Source organism: Spea bombifrons, chromosome 3, assembly GCF_027358695.1.
Source record: "Spea bombifrons isolate aSpeBom1 chromosome 3, aSpeBom1.2.pri, whole genome shotgun sequence".
Taxonomy (NCBI): Eukaryota; Metazoa; Chordata; class Amphibia; order Anura; family Pelobatidae; genus Spea; species Spea bombifrons.
The window spans coordinates 39,218,387-39,236,027 of NC_071089.1; the positions used below are offsets into that span (position 1 = coordinate 39,218,387).

Sequence of the window (17,641 nt, forward strand, 5' to 3'; positions counted from 1 at the left end):
GCAAGGTGGAGGTCTATTCAAGAGGTCACCAGTTGCACAGACCTCCAAGATACGGTGGCTGCTAAGGCGTCCAAACCAGCTGCCACAGGTCCTTAAGATAAAGCCAACTGCCCCTTTGCCCTGCATTTTAGATGACCCTGTCTTGTGTGTTACTTATAAACTTTACAAATACTATACCTACTTCTGGAGACTTAAGACTTTATCTTTCTTTATACTGAGCTTCTAGAAACTTTCTGTGATATCCTGGGAGTAACACATGGAATGGTGGCCAATTCATTTAAGTTAATGAAAAAACAGTTGTGAGCTTGGGGGTGTGAATCAACAACATTACAATAAGCTGTCTGATTAGCCACTCACAAAGAAGGTATGATGAGGACATTTTAAAAAATTTGTTACAGGTTTATTACGCAGTTGTTTTAAAAAAAGGAAGACTTGAAGTTTCCATTCCTGGACCAAAAGAAATACATCGCATCACCATCAGACCTGAAAAAGGAGAATTCCATGATGGCAAGGAACACTCCATACGGCTAGAAAGAGCAAGAAAGTATGAAAAAATGACTTTTTAACACTTGACTAAGGCAATATCGAATTGTCTATAGGTTGCCTAGTTCAGGCAGGTCCCCAAGTACATATCTCAAGGCACCTATGTTTATTCGTTACTGAGGATGTGTTGTATTCTGGCTCACTGAGCTTATGTTGCCAATACGTGATGAAAATATGCCATGTTAAGCAGATAATAATCCTGCACATATGTAATAATAAATTTTAAAAAAAGACATTATGAACATTGGTTCCTTGCAGAGAGAAATTCTCAACTGGGCCGCACCAGGTTGACAACCTGGTTCCATTCTTTCATATGCAGGCCATAGATCATAGTAGTAGACCATTCCTGTGGCCCCAGTTCACTGATCCTCCAGTTGAATAGTCCTGAGCTCTGGAAATGCAGCAAGAATTAATAGTTCCTTTCTGTTAAGACTAACACTGTATGCCATTGATGATTGTGATCTACTAGGCTACGACTAAATTACTGCAGTACCTACTTGCTTAAATATATTGATTAAATATATTAATCTCGCTTTATATCTAGGATTTGTTAAACTAAAAGTCAAGGCTGATATTACTTTAGCTGTTTTGTATACAAAAAAACATTGATTTCCCTCTTGTTATTATTTATTAAACATTTATTTAAACACCCAGATGCCCTTCTGGCTTTTTTCACATTCATTTCTATACCCATTTGCCCCCTGACCATTGCCTTTATTGCTGTTCTTCATATATTTAAACCTTGCCTAATTACCTAACATAATTTCCTTCAATCTACATCAAAAAAAGAAAAAAATGAATATGGTAAATTGGCTACATGTATGAGTTTAAGAAATATTAGTTCCTTCTTTGATTTGTTTTTTTTTTAATATTTTTTGTTTAATTTCAAAATTATTAAAAAAATTAAGTTTTACTAATTATATTAAAAGCCTTGTAGCGACAGTGAGCTCACTTGTTGCATAGGTCCTGTCTACCAGCAGTAGTTGGGTCATTATTTGTGTGATATCTTTAATAAATTTGTGGCAAATAATTCCACGAGAAAACATTTTGATGTTTAACCTGTTTAGTTACTCCGGGATAGATATTAATCTTCCATTACATTTGTTTTCCAGCGCATTCACTGTTCAAGTTGATGAGGATAAAACCCAGACACTGAGATTGCCTGCTAGCCAGTCCATTAATGGGACAAAGCTCTATGTAGGTGGGATCCCGGCTGAAGCACAGTTTGCCTTGTTCAGGAACATACCGCCTTTTGAGGGATGCATATGGAACCTTCTTATCAATTCTATGTAAGAATCAGTTTCCTTTTATAACGTAATGACTATCCCAGAAACATCTGAGCTAACAGTGTGACCAATTTCACGTCTGTCTATACCTAAAACCACATTAACAAATGCTTATATATTAGACTGGTCTCGTTTTTACATGCTCTTGTGGAATGCATGAATGAGTTAGAACAATAGCACTTGTTTTTAACTTTTTTAACTACTTATCTGTGTGTATTTTTGTAAATTTTACATAAAGCAAAGTATAGTATTAGTATAAAAATATTCACATTTTAATAGCTGTTGTATAAATTGTGAATTGATTCCCCTTCAAAAATGCACATGTAATATGTCTAAATAGAACTTCTCTTCTTTTCATGGTTCTTACTGTTTCTCGGAATTACAATGGATGGTAAACAGTTATTCATGTATTTATTTATTATGCCTTCCTAGACCAATGGACTTTTCTCAGACTGTATCGTTTGAGAATGCTGATATTGGACAGTGCCCCACTCTCGTGTCAGACAGAATTCAACCAGATGAAGATGGTGATAGTGACAGAAATGCTACACAATCATTGGTCTTGCCAGAACCTGGACATGGTATCACAGTAACCACAACCGCATCACCTATTCCACCTCCCATTCCACCTACTGTAAGTATTTTCTGTGACCATGAGATGCTATTTGCATGAATGCCAATGAGTAAAACAAATTTTGCAAATACATCATTCGCTTTTTTATATATGTATGCCATTATTCTATCCTTTTTCCACTCTAAAGAACACCAAAACAGGTCACTGGGGCTGGTGGTAGGTTGTCATCAGGAGACATTAGTATGAAGAAAAGAATCAGCTCAGCCACAGCAGATAGCCCCTAATTAATTATTTAGTAATTAGTATGCACTTGGTACCTCACCGGGGGTGTAGGTGGCAGTTGATTATGGAGAAGCTGGCTTAACTGTGCATGTTTAGCATTACAATATTCACATATTGCTACTGAGTTCCAAGCAACTTATTCTGTTGGGCTTATTGGCTCACATAAATTATTATCTACTCTAGACCAATTTAAAGAGCGGGCTACAAATATATATTCTTTGCCCATTTGCAATAACAATTGCATACATTAATTAAAGTTTTTTGTGTGCTTAAGTAATGCATGATAATGCAAAAAGCTATGTATTAATACACAGTGAATTTTTTGAATAACAATGTTATCCATCAGTAAATTGCAACCAGAAAAGCTTATGCTTGATACTGTCTGATGTTGCAAAATATTAATATGGAGCTCCCAGTTATAGTCCCTAGTACGGTCTACTATGTGTGCCGGTAACCTAGAGATTGCAATTTTTGCTTTTTTATTATTTCAGTTTTTCAAGAATCTGTAAACATTGTTTACCAATGGCCAAATCTTCATCAGCTCACAAAATATTTTCATCTGTCATAAATGGCCCATTGTACATATACACCGATCAGCCATAACATTATGACCACTGACAGGGGAAGAGAATAACACTAATAATCTTGTCATCATGGCACCTGTCAATGGGTGGGATATATTAGGCAGCGAGTGAACATTTCTCCCTCACAGATGTTGTTTTTAAAGCAGGAAAAATGAGCAAGTGTAAGGATCTAAGCAACTTTGACAAGGGCCATATTGTGATGGCTAGACGACTGGGGGAGGAAGGCTGGCCCATGTGGTCAAATCCAACAGACGAGCTATTGTAGCTCAAATTGCCAAAAAAGTTAATGCTGGTTCTGATAGAAAGGTGTCAGAACATACAGTACATCGCGGTTTGTTGTGTAGGGGCCGCATAGCCACAGACCAATCAGGGTGCCCATGCTGACCACAGCCAAAAGCGCCTACAATGGGCATATGAGCATAAGAACTGGACCATGGAGCAATGGAAGAAGGTGGCCTGGCCACTTGGATGGGTGGGTGTGTGCATAGCTTACCTGGAGAACACATGGCACCAGGACTTAAAGGATCTGCTGCTAATGTATTTGTGCCAGATACCACAGCACACCTTCAGAGGTCTTATGGAGTCAATGCCTCCATGGGTCAGGGCTGTTTTGACAGCAAAAGAGGGGATCTACACAATATTAGGCAGGTGGTCATATGTTATGGCTGATTAGTGTGTGTGTATATATATATATATATATATATATATATATATATATATATATATAACCACATAGATGTCCTCAGGACTGTAGCATAGATCATGGCAACACCCATTAGCTGTTCTTTCCAATTTAAAATCCAACACCTGAAAGCACATCCATATCATGCTAGTAAACAGTGGTGGTGCAGATACCACTCATCTAGCAGAACCCAAGCCTTCTTGATATTAGTGAATAGAAGAGATGTTTTGCAAGTGTCAGCATGTAAGGGCATCCACATTCAGTCCATTGAGGACAGCATACCTGGAAACTTGTATGCTCTGGCTACCCGGAGCTCTCCTTGGGGGATGTGGCAATGACTACCGGCTTACGTCACAGGCAGTCCTACTGATGTCATTGAAAGTGGAAATGGGCAGTGAATGGGGCATTTCAGGACTCCATTCCCACGAATCAGAGGATTCGGTCTCGACCCAGACAACAGGAGAAGCAGCTCTTCTCCCGGAGTCGAGAGTTTCCAGGTATGGTGGACCGTAATGTTAACCCTACCTTTTAGTGAGTAGTCCCAAAAATAAAATCCTTGGATACTCCCTGGACACCATCAAGAATTTTGAATTGTCATGTGAAGGGAGTAAATAGATATTGTTCAAAGGTTATTATTGTGAAACATAGATATTAAATGGTTGTTTACAATGGTTTGCTATTTTTTCTAATTAAGTGTTCACCCCAAGCCCATTAAGTGATAGATTAATTTAATTCTGTCTGCACTATGAGTTCATGAGACACTGTCAAAAGCCAATAAATACCCCCATGCAAAAAGCAACAGTTACTTAATTTAATTACTTAAGATAAAAGTCATTGGTGAGGGCGTTTGCATGATTGTAAGTTTTCAACATGTTTTCTGTAATTACCACTCTTACATCCTCAACTGGTTGGAAGGCAAAACTGGTTAATGGTAAACTTGCCTGCTGTTCTTTAAGCTGCAGTTGCATGTATACTTGACTGTATACCCAGTATACTTGACTGATACAACAGTGGCACTTATCTTTTGTTCGTTAATATAAAAATATGGGTGAAACTGCTGTAGTTGAGGTGTGATACTGTGTAAGATATCTTGCATTGCTGTATATAAGGACCACGTTTGAGCCCCTCCGCACTTAATAATGAAACATTTTTTTTTGTCAAAGTAATGTGAACTTATATGTGTTCTTTATCTTTACTGCAGTTTAAAGTTTAAACCACACAAATAATTGTAAAAATGTTACTTTCTTATGACCATAGTGGTTATGTTTACCATAAGTATATGTTTGGATTATTTTTGAGTAAAAAGGTAATACGATAATGTGTAACAGTATTGATAAAGAACACAGTACTGTTTAATATTATGTATGTGTGCTATGGCTTAATTGGATTTGGCTGGCCTTTTCTAACAAATGCTTTGCCTCCTTTTATTTGCTGCATCCTAGGAGCCTGACGCCACAGAAGTGAAGAATGCCAACATTACTGATCACCTTGATGCCACAACGGTATCTTACCCTCTTGATCCCTTGTCATATACTTTATCTATATTTTTTTGATCCACCCACCTACATTGGAGTACTTTGGCATAGTGGTGTGCTTAGCATAATATGGCCATATGATCCGACTAAATCTCCAATTTTGCTATCTTGGAAAGCTTTTTTAAGTAGCCTTAATAAAAACTATAGTTATGAGAGTTTATAACCTATTTGATGTGAGTGGACTGATCTATTGGACTACATATATTCAGTATGCCATATAGTGACACCAAATCCCCAATATATATTAGATCATTGTTTTCTAAATTATATTCGCTGGGTATGTGCTGAGTCTGGGTATGTAAAGTCTGTTCAGGTTTTGCACCAATGTAAATTGCAATACAGAACTAGAACTGGAAAAGCTACGTTCATTACCTCAAAAAGGGATGGATGTCATGGGTAAAATGCAAGGCATCTTGCACCATGAGAGGGATTAACCTAACTGATGTCCAGGGTACCTATGAGATCCAAACCTTTCACGTATCTATCTTTAACAGTGCAGGTTCAGTCAAAGTAAATGGGAGTATATATGTACTATTTGTACAATATATATGTATAGATAGATAGATATGAATAGATATAGATATGAACCACTTATTTTTCACATCTTTGAGATCCAATACATATAATAGATGTATAAGGAAGACAGCTTTTCCGCATGTTTTGTAATAGCTTATATTACCTGCCAATAATACCTCTTTGCAGCATTTGCTGTATGTGGTTTGTCTGTGGTTTGATTACAAGTGGAAACAATGGTTATTTTTTATATCATACCACATAAGTTACCACATAACCCATCAGCACATCTTTTTATGTTGTTTTTCCCCTTATTTACTAAGGAAGTAAAATCTCTTTACGTGTATGGCCTATAGGAAATTGTCAAAAACATATGGAACCTGTGGAATTGTGTTACTGGTGATCCAGGATATCACACTGAATTAAACAACTCTATAATTCAGAAAGTAAACCAAGCCAAGACTTTTTTTAGTACTTTATTATTATCATTCTTACTCTACAATGTTGTAATAATTTTAATACTGACTGGAGAGATGATGAGGTGTTTGGAATTTGATATTTCAAGTCTGAATAAATTTGCCTCCATACCTTTTATATGAAAAATTCAACACTTTCCTCAAAAAAGACATTCATTATGTAGTCTTTCTTTGTCAACGTCAATTAATGCCATATTTCAAGAATGCATGCCCTATATTGAGTTATTTTTAAATAAAACTCAATATTTGAGAAGTGATTTTGCTCATTTATGACAAAAAATCCAACATTTCTTTGAATCATAAATATTAATATAGGTCAGGAGCTTATTTTTGCTTACTAAAGGGGACAGCTACCTGAATGTTACAAATCACAATTTGCAAAAATTATAAATGTTTTATTATCTGTGATGTTGCACTATACAATTGTCACTATTAGCAACCAATAAAACACATGTGCAAAACATATTGTGAGCTAGGATCATGTAACCACACAGTCTTAAGGTTTGAAATACCACATAAGGCTGAATTATTTTTAGAAATTGTAGTCCTTTTATTAAAAGGTCTGTAAACAAACATAAATAAAACAAACAAAAAGAAAAACATTGCTCTCTGAGCACTTAACTAACAAACAGCAACTAACTCTCGTTGGACGGCTTACCCGCTACCAACAAAAAAACATTTACCACAGACCTTTTCGTTGAGGAACCATTCAGTAGATTCTTTAGGCGAAAAATGCAGTCTCACTCACTGCTTGTGTGTTTCTCAGCTGAATAACTTACAGGGCTCTTTTTTGTAGCAGCCCCCTGCTGCTCATTGCTAACAGGTGAGTAAGTATCTGAGAGAACCAGAACTCCTGGACTGGCTTCATCACCTGCTGCAAGTAAACTGTGGAGTGGAGCACTGGCCCTCCCTTCTCTCCACACTACAGCATTACCATTATTTTGTCGGTAACAAAACATTCTCCCTGGGGTTATCAAATACATTGCACTGTAGTATTTTGTGAGAAATTTATATGTTATCCACCACCATGCCCTGTTCCCTGTCACAATATATACCGTATATATAAATATTATGTAAACCACAGTTCTAACACTTGTGTATTGTTGACTGATGCCAGAGAATTCCAAAAAATAGTGCTTTTGCACTACTATACATGCAGTAATTTAGAAGGAACACAGCCATACTTGTGGACTAAACTCAGGTTGTACACAGTTATGCTGGACCAATTTTGAATGCTTTGAGATCGTCTCTGGGTTAATTTAATCGAAAAATGTGTACATTACTTTCTAAGCCTGGGACAGCATGAGACATTTGATGGTGCTCTGTGAAAAGTGAATATGTAGGAAATTCTAACTCTAACTTGTCCTGAGTTCTACCAAATTAAACTATAACTAATGCATGTATTAGTTTGTATACAGACCGGAGTTTTGACAGCAGAAACACAACTATAGTATCTCAGTGAAAAGTGATATATTCTGACCAAGGACACCTTGAATATCTGTAAACTACTTTGTATGCTGTTGGTTTTGTAAAAAATGTCAAGAAACTTACATGAAAAATCTAATATTTTTTTAATCTCCAAAGGGTGTCTGTGCATCTGATACAAAACCAGCTACATTAAAAGGTGGACGGCAGTTTGGTCTGTCAAAGAACAGTCATATGGCATTTGCCTTTGATGATACCAAAGTAAAGAACACGTAAGTCATATTACATCACAGCTTTATACTGGAAACATCATGTAGCTTGTCCCATCCAAGACAACGGCAGACACTGGATTTGAATGGTCACTCTTATTTTATCTAATATTTAGTATGGAATATTTAGATGTGTTCACACTTTAACTCTGCTTTATTGGTAGTATCAGGTAAGCGGTATCAGGTAAGCAGACAAAAACAGTGTTTGTAAATATTGTCATATGAAAAGATCACCTTTTCACAAACACTGCTTTTGTCTTAAGGACCCTTCTTACCTGATGCTGATAATAAAGCAGAGTTCGCATTTGAGAGTTCTAAAAGATTTTTGAAAATGACTCCCTTGAACACCCAACTCTAGTATTTTTAGTGTGTTTGTCCTGTTTATTTAGCTCATCTTTTTATCTGGGAATTTGTGGAGGTGAGTAGTAATCATTTATGGGATGGGTGGTGGTTTAGAGGTCACAGTGTTAGGTATCTCTCTCTCTCCCTCTCTCTCTCTCTCTCAGTCTCACTCACTGGCCACTTTATTAGGTACACCAGTTCAATTGCTTGTTAATAGCTAATCAGCCAATCACATGGCAGCAACTCAATGCATTTAGGCATGTAGACGTGGTCAAGACAACTTGCTGAAGTCCAAACCAGGCATCAGAATGGGGAAGAAAGGGGATTTAAGTGACTTTAAATGTGGCATAGTTGTTGGTGCCAGATGGGCTGGTCTGAGTATTTCAGAAACTGCTGATCTACTGGAATTTTCACGCACAACCATCTCTAGGGTTTACAGAGAATGGTTTGAAAAAGAGAAAATATCCAGTGAGTGGCAGTTGTGTGGACGAAACTGCCTTGTTGATGTCAGAGGTCACAGGAGAATGGGGTGACTGGTTCGAGATGACAGAAAGGCAACAGGAACTCGTATAACCACTCGTTACAACCAAGGTATGCAGAATACCATCTCTGAACACACAACACATCGAACCTTGAAGCAGATGCGCTACAGCAGCAGAAGACCACACGGGTGCCACTCTTGTCAGCTAAGAACAGGAAACTGAGGCTACAGTTTGCCCAGGCTCACCAAAATTGGACAATGGAAGTCTGGAAGAACATTGCCATGTCTGATCAGTCTCGATTCCAGCTGTGCCATTCAGATGGCAGGGTCAGACTTTGGTGTAAACAACATGAAAGCATGAATCCATCATGCCTTGTATCAACAGTTCAGGCTGGTGGTGGTGTAATGGTGTGGGGGACATGCTCCTGGCACACTCAGGGCCCCATAGTACCTATTGAACATCTTTAAATGCGACAGCCTACCTGACCATGTCCATCCGTTTATGGCCACACTGTACCCATCTTCTGATGGCTACTTCCAGCAGGATAATGCACCGTGTCACAAACCTCATAGCATCTCAAACTGGTTTGTTAAACATGACAATGAGTTTACTGTACTCCAATGGCCTCCACAGTCACCAGATCTCAATCCAATACAGCACCTTTGGCATGTGGTGGCAGGAGATTAGCATCATGGATGTGCAGTCGACAAATCTGCAGCAACTCCGTGATGCCATCATGTCCATATGGACCAAAATTTCTGTGGAATGTTTCCAGTACCTTTTAGAAACTATGCCACAAAGATTGAAGGCAGTTCTGAATGCAAAAGGGGGTCCAACCTGGTACTAGCAAGGAGTACCTAATGAAGTGGTCAGTGTGTGTAGATAGACAGCATATGTAAAATAATACCTTTTTATTGGACAAAAATTACATTTTAAGGATGAACTTTCAAGAGTATCCCCCCCCTTTATTAAGTCAAAAACTATATATATATATATATATATATATTATGAGGATAGTGGGTGGGATAGTGAGTAGAAGTGGGAATTAGGGATTGCTGGGATTTCTATGTGAATAACGTAATGTGGAACTGGAGGGGTTTAGAGGTGTTATGGTAGGTAGTCTTTATAAATAAAAATATTGTGAAGCCTAGGATAGCCTTATTTCTTTTAACAGCTACCATGCTCTTACTTTTTTGCAGTCTTTCAATTGAATTTGAACTCCGTACAGAGGCAATGTCTGGCCTAATTGTATACATGGCTCGAATAAACCATGCTGATTTTGCAACCATTCAAATAAAAGAGGGGATGGTTCACTTTAGATATGACCTTGGAAGTGGAGACACAAGTACAATGATCCCTCTTAAAATTAACGATGGGCAATGGCACAAGGTATGTGATGAAATACCATTTTCAGTAACATGTTATTGTGACCTGGTTCATGATTACATCTGTGTGTCTGTATGTTTTTCGGATATGTTAGAAGAAGACCTTTAGAAGACATTTCAAATAATTGATTTAATAAATACATGTTTACTTGTTTTGCTTCATCAAAAATACATTACAAATGTCAATATTTGTGCAAGCTTATATATATAGTATTTGATGGTTAAAAATGCTATTATGATTTGTATGGAGTACATAGGAATATGCTTGATACTACAAGGAAGATATGTTTTTTTCTATACATGAAACTTCACTAACCATGATTCTAAAACCTATTTTCCTTAAAGATAAATATATTCAGGACGAAACAGAAAGGATTCCTGTATGTTGATAGCTTTTCAAACAGCACTAATAGTCCAAAGAAAGCAGACATCCTGGACGTGGTCGGAATGCTGTATGTTGGAGGACTGCCTATTAATTACACCACCAAGAGAATAGGACCGGTAAAGCAAAAAAAAAATCTGCTCTAATAATTTCCTGTATGTTGTGATGTTTGTGCAGTAGGTCAGATTTCTCATTTCAGAGTCATTTTATTGAACTCATATTTTCTCAATTGCACTTTCCTATAAAGTGCTCCAGGTGTCTTTAGACAGCGCTTAGTGAAAGGCATTAAAATGACTACCCAGTGGCCAACAAAGTAATTAGGTAATAACAATACTATGTAAAACACTTTGGCACATATCACACAAACACAAGTTTGAATAAAGGACAAAACTGCTTTTTCCTCATTTAATCAATATGTAAATTTGTTCTTAACGTCAGCAATTCCCTGCGTACAGCTCCAGTACAAAAATACTTGGAAAGGGCAGAGATTTTTTTTTTAATCTGGTAATTTTTGCATTTCTGTTTGTAGGTACCAGGCCCACTATAAATGATGCAAGTTGTATATCAGTGTAACCTGGTAAAACAGAGAGAAATATACATAATATATAAATAATTAAAAATAATTTGAAAAATGCTGGTAAGACAGTTTTGACAATCCTGCCAAATGAACTGAACACTTAAAGCTTTCAAAGTTATCACAAATTAATGTTACTTTCCTTACTTAAAGTGTGGGCTTATACGCACTTTAAAGTCCGGCCAAGCCAAAAACGATGGACTTTTATTAGGGTCAATATTGCCAATGCCACCAACAAGATGACTATGAGCAGTGAATACATTATACACAGGGCACATGCTTGATATTGCTGGATGATGGTGATATTATGATTCACTTTCCTTATACTTTGAAAATAACAAAATAAGCAGGACTTAAAACTTAATACTAGCACAACATATTAGCTATATAAGAAAATTAATATTATAAAAGAAAAAGAATGTTAAGTAACATGCAATTTACTGTTCCCAGGTTTTACACAGTATTGATGGTTGCATCCGCAATTTTAGAATGTTGGAAGGCACTACTGATCTGGAGAACCCAACTTCTAGTTATAATGTTGGCTCATGCTTTGCCAATCCACAAAAAGGCACCTATTTTGATGGATCTGGGTTTGCAAAGACAGGTGACTTTTTCTGTCTACATAAAAATGGACTTCTAAAAAGATAGTATTTGTGCACATTGTGAGGAAAAGATTTATTTAAAATCAGTAGCTTTGTTATACAAATTGTTGAAAAACATGATATAACATTTATTATAGCAGCCACAATGGGACTTTTGGAAGTCATTGTGCCTAATTAGAAGCCCCTTCTCTGTATTAGCTTTGCATCTCCCAGTTTTTACCATACCCCATATTGTTTTTGCAAGGTTTTACATATACTTTCTATCCCCTACCCACAGAGAATGTAAATCATCTAGGATATAGCTCAAGCCCGCACCTTAGTTTTTTGTGACATCTCTAATGTATAAAAAAAAATAAAAAAAAATCTTAGAAAAAACAGTTATCCTACTTAAATCAGACCAGATGCAGTCCTTTGTTGTGTTAACATTACGCCTATTTAATTTTGCCTTTCAGTTGGAGCATATAAAGTTGGCACAGATCTATCAATAGAACTGGAATTCCGCACAACGCGAAGCAATGGTGTTCTGATTGGAATCAGTAGCCAAAAGATGGACGGGCTGGGCATTGAACTGGCTGATGGAAAAGTGAGCAAAATGCAAAAGACAATTAAAAACAGTAAACATAAACATGCATGTGTTTGTGTGTATGTGTAATGGTATGATGCATAACTATGAAATAAACACACAGTTCTTAAATTTAGCTGGAAAAAGTTCCTTGTTTGCACACATTGTAATTAAGGGTATGAATTGATGTGTTTATGACAGGTAACGAATGTGAATTATCTATACAATCTCTCTGTCTTAAATTATGTCTTCCAGCATTATGACAGGTAAAAGCACAGCTGAAAATATTACAATACTTAAACTAGGCACAATTCATGCTGCTTTGCTAAAAGTAAATTTTTCATTAGAAACATATTCCCTAGTACTGCTTTCAGGTTTTGTTCCAATCATATATTTTCAATTAATGCGTTATTTAAGCCCCGTGCCACAAGGAGAGGACACTGGATATTATTAATGTGTTTTAGATCAATTTACTGCTAACTTACTTAATGCATGACTATGTTGCTGCAAAAAGAAGTATATGGGCTAGTCATAGTCAGTGGCATGGCATGAGCCATGGCCAGTGGCGACTCTAGAAAATATATAGGGGGGGCACACAAGATACCACAGTCAAACTGGGGGGTCATTAATAATTTCCACCATTAAATCATACCACTGAAAAAACATATATAATGTGCTATGGGATGATACTTTTGTTATTGGACAAAACAATACTTGATCATTCAACATGGGAAGCCTGAAGCCACAATTTAGTACGACTAATCCTTGAAATAAATACCTTAACTTTTCCACTACATGATTTCAGGGCCTAATATTAGACCCTGCTGCCGATATATATAAATATTAGATCCTGCTGCTGATTTATATATATATTAGCCCCTGCTGCCCATATATATTAATATTAGCCCCAGTTGCCGATATATATATTAATTTTATAATATGTTAATTTTTACATATATATATGTATATAAATATCGGCAGGTATAGATCAACACATTAACAGACAAACCCAGCTTTGCATGTATAGATCAATTGAAATTCACTTGTGATCTCAGCACTGAAGGTATATATCAAATAAACAGAATCAGACATACAAATCCTGTATTTGCAGGTATACAATAATAATATATGAAACATAGCATTGCAGGTATAGATCAAATAAATACATGGAAACAGCATTGCAGGTATTATTCAACTGAATATGACATAAAAACCCTGTATATATAAATATATAGGTATATATATATAAGGTATATATAAATAATGTATGGAAACATAGCAAAGCAGATATGGACCTACAGAATAACACACTAACCCAGCTTTGCAGGCAAATTCATCCACACGTTAACTCATGTTCTCCCTCATTCAGACAATTCATCCACACGTTAACTCATGCTCTCCCTCATTCAGGCAATTCATCCACACGTTAACTCATGCTCTCCCTCATTCAGACAATTCATCCACACATTAACTCATGCTCTCCCTCATTCAGACAATTCATGCACACATTAACTCATGTTCTCCCTCATTCAGACAATTCACCCACACATTAACTCATGCTCTCCCTCATTCAGACAACTCATCCACACATTAACTCATGCTTTCCCTCATTCAGACAACTCATCCGCATATTAACTCATGCTTTCCCTCATTCAGACAATTCATCCACATATTAACTCATGTTCTCCCTCATTCAGACAATTCACCCACACATTAACTCATGCTCTCCCTCATTCAGACAACTCATCCACACATTAACTCATGCTTTCCCTCATTCAGACAACTCATCCGCATATTAACTCATGCTTTCCCTCATTCAGACAATTCATCCACATATTAACTCGTGCTCTCCCTCATTCAGACAATTCATCCACATATTAACTCATGCTCTCCCTCATTCAAACAATGCATCTCACTCATTCACACTTCAATTCAATATTCTTACTACCCTCTTTCTCACTATGTACCCCCCACTCCGTCCTTATCACTTTCTACTCCCACTCCCTCCCTTATCACTTTCTACCCCCACTCCCTCCCTTATCACTTTCTACCCCTTCTCCCTCCCTTATCACTTTCTACCCCTTCTCCCTCCCTTATCACTTTCTACCCCTTCTGCCTCCCTTATAACTTTCTAATGCCTCTCACTCCTCTCTCCCTACTCACTATCTACCCTCTCCCCCGTTGTAGTTCACTCACCTTTAAGTCCTGCGGCCGGAGAACGAGGCTTCCGTCTTCCTGCTCTGCCGCGGCGCGCGCTGCTTCACTGCTGGGCACCGGATATGACATCATGCGCTCAGCATGAAACACGGACACCGCGACGGAGGTAGAGGCCTCGTGGAGGAGACTGAGGGGGGCCGAGTGGTTGCTAGGCGCCCCTCTCTCTCCTCCGCGTCAAAAAAAAAAAAAACAGTTTGAGGCTGCCAGGTACTTAAAGCCCCATTGCGGGGGGGCAACAGGGGGGGGCAAGGAATAACCTTGCCCCCCTGTAGCGACGCCACTGGCCATGGCTGACTTATACCACTGACCAACTTGTTGAGCCTAAAGAAGGGGAAAGCTTGGGTCATAGCCAGATATACAGGTTATTGTGAGTGTCCTTTAAAACATATATCAGCACCTGAAGTTGGAAGAGAGAGAGAAATGTGCACTAGATGTGACAGTATGCCCTAAACAAGCTGTTTCTAAGTGAATCAAATACAATTTGCATCGCTGATCCTTGAGAGAAATAAATGTTCCTGTCTCTTTTAATGCTAACATTTGTATTTTCTGGTCCCATTACACCAAGTGATATTACTGCTCAAGACAATATATTTTATCATAGCAAGCTTAACTAAACACAACTTTACGTGCAGCTAATTTGAGTGGATTTCCACAACGTTTAACAGATGTGATCTAATCCTGATTGTGATCTTGAATGTAAACTTTTTTTTTAACTTAATTTATTTTTCCATAGCTACTCTTCCATGTAGATAATGGAGCTGGTCTTTTCACTGCTACTTATGAGCCAGAGGCTCGCGGCAGCTTGTGTGATGGACGTTGGCATAAAGTAGCGGCAAATAAAATTAAACACCGTCTAGAGATGGTTGTGGATGGCAACAAAGTTGAATCGACAAGCTCAAATTCTGCGTCCACATCTGCAGATACTAATGATCCGGTTTACGTGGGAGGCTATCCTGGTGAGTACGCTGTAGCTGGCGGCAGATAAAAGTTGTCAACTGCATAACTTTTTATTTATGACTTGATGGTTGTAATGGAATTCTTTAATGGACTTCTATTTCTGCCATTCAGCTGGAAAGACAAGGCTAATGATGGATTAAGTACAAATGAAGTTGGAAGAAAGTATATCCAAGCATAGCAGAAATTATACAATATAATGTTTTTTTCAAAACTATGCATTTTGCACAGTGGGATTTGTTTATAAGCAACTGTGGATAAACATCATTATAGATAATTTTGTAATTTCACTAAATCGTATGCTTTGTTCAAATTCACATCTTTATGCATAAACTTGTATAGAACTGTCAAATATGTATGTGTGTATATAGTAAGCAAGTTATTTCATTGTATATTGCTAGGTTTTCTGTATAGTGTGGCGCATTTTAAATTGAAACATTTACATATCCTTTTAAAGGACTGACCTCATCTGTTTCTCTGGTGAAATGGTCAAAGATGACCCTGCATAATTAAATTTGTCAGATTTTCTAATCAATTTAACTATAGAACCTTTCTGTTGAAGTTAGCATTGGCTTAAGCCCTAGATCCCGTACAAACATAGAAAACCCCAGTCTGCAGCTCAGTTTAATGCCTATACCACAGAAATGTTAACATGTTGAGAAGAGATACTTCTAATGATCCGTTTTGTTTTGTTTCAGAGGGACTCAAGCAGTTTGGCCTGACCACAAATGTAAGCTTTAAAGGTTGTATTAAAGACCTTAAACTCGCCAAAGGATCATCCAAACCTCTGGAAATCAATTTCAGCAAAGCCCTAGAGATAAAAGGAGTGCAGCCACTAACGTGTCCAGAAAACTGACATGTTTGTCAGTAACTCAGTCAATTGTATTTTTAACATATTTTGACAGGCACACACAGTAACTCTTTACTGCGCAAACATACAAATTTACATTAAAAAATAAGACGTTGCTATATCCTATGTGTTATTGTCATATAGTTCCACACAATAATGTTTTCTCTATATGTTAAATAAAATAAGCAATTATGCAAACTTTGATGTCTGGTTTTTACACATTCTTTTTGAGGCTGTAGTATTTGTGGGTCTGTGCTCTGCATTGTGAGTGCATGCAAGTTCACTAAAAAAGCAGCTATTCCACATAAAAGGCTACTCTACAAATGAACAGAAATGGGCTTAGGGGCAAATGTCTGTATTTGCATTGGAAATTGGCCAAAAGATAGAATGCAGAGAGTTGTCGTGTACACAGGAATTAAGTGGAGTGCCTAAGGGGTCTGTCCTCGGTCCTCTTCTTTTTAATTTATTTATAAAATGATCTTCCAAGCTGCATTGAGAGCCATGTCACAGTTTTTGCTGATGACACACAATTAGGCAGGGTAATTCAGACTAATCTTGATGATTCTTCTTTGCAGGAAAATGTAGTTGGGGACTGTGCGTGCAAGTGGCAGATAAGGTTCAACATAGATAAATGCAAAGTTATGCATTATGGTAAAAATAATAAAAATGCAACCCATTCTTTAAATGGAATATCCTTGGGAAAAAATACCATTGAGAAGGATTTAGGAATAATGGTAGATAACAGACTTGACAACAGTGTTAAATGCCAGCAAGCAGCTGCAAGGGCCAATAAGGTTTTGGCATGCATAAAAAGAGGTATTGATTCAAGGGAGGAGGATATTATCTTGCCTCTTTACAGGTCAATGGTAAGACCTCACCTTGAATACGCGGTACAATTCTGGGCACCGGTCCTTAAAAAGGACATTATAGAACTAAAAAAAGTGCAAAGGAGGGCTACAAAATTAATAAGGGGATTGGGATATAACTAATGTTATCATATCCCCTCTGAGTTGCCGTTTTTCTAGCGTATATAATTTTAACTTTTTTAGTCTCTCTTCATAACTAGTATATCCCAATCCCCTTATTAATTTTGTAGCCCTCCTTTGCACTTTTTTTAGTTCT

At 37.4% G+C, this 17,641-nt stretch overlaps 1 protein-coding gene across 5 annotated transcripts in view; it reads left to right on the top strand.

Annotated features, from left to right (window-relative positions):
• Positions 1-16,717, top strand: part of LAMA2 (laminin subunit alpha 2) — a 349,942-nt gene extending 333,225 nt beyond the window's left edge. For 4 of the 5 annotated variants that reach the window (XM_053458972.1, XM_053458974.1, XM_053458975.1 and 1 more), the window contains 11 exons: positions 399-544; positions 1,656-1,832; positions 2,262-2,463; positions 5,394-5,453; positions 8,060-8,172; positions 10,193-10,382; positions 10,724-10,879; positions 11,785-11,938; positions 12,389-12,519; positions 15,449-15,671; positions 16,368-16,717. In XM_053458972.1, the coding sequence (XP_053314947.1) occupies positions 399-544; positions 1,656-1,832; positions 2,262-2,463; positions 5,394-5,453; positions 8,060-8,172; positions 10,193-10,382; positions 10,724-10,879; positions 11,785-11,938; positions 12,389-12,519; positions 15,449-15,671; positions 16,368-16,525 (1,710 nt within the window). In that variant the 3' untranslated portion in view covers positions 16,526-16,717. The remainder of the gene's footprint in view (positions 1-398; positions 545-1,655; positions 1,833-2,261; positions 2,464-5,393; positions 5,454-8,059; positions 8,173-10,192; positions 10,383-10,723; positions 10,880-11,784; positions 11,939-12,388; positions 12,520-15,448; positions 15,672-16,367) is intronic. The other variant, XM_053458973.1, reaches the window with a different exon arrangement.
• The last annotated feature ends 924 nt before the right edge of the window (positions 16,718-17,641 follow it).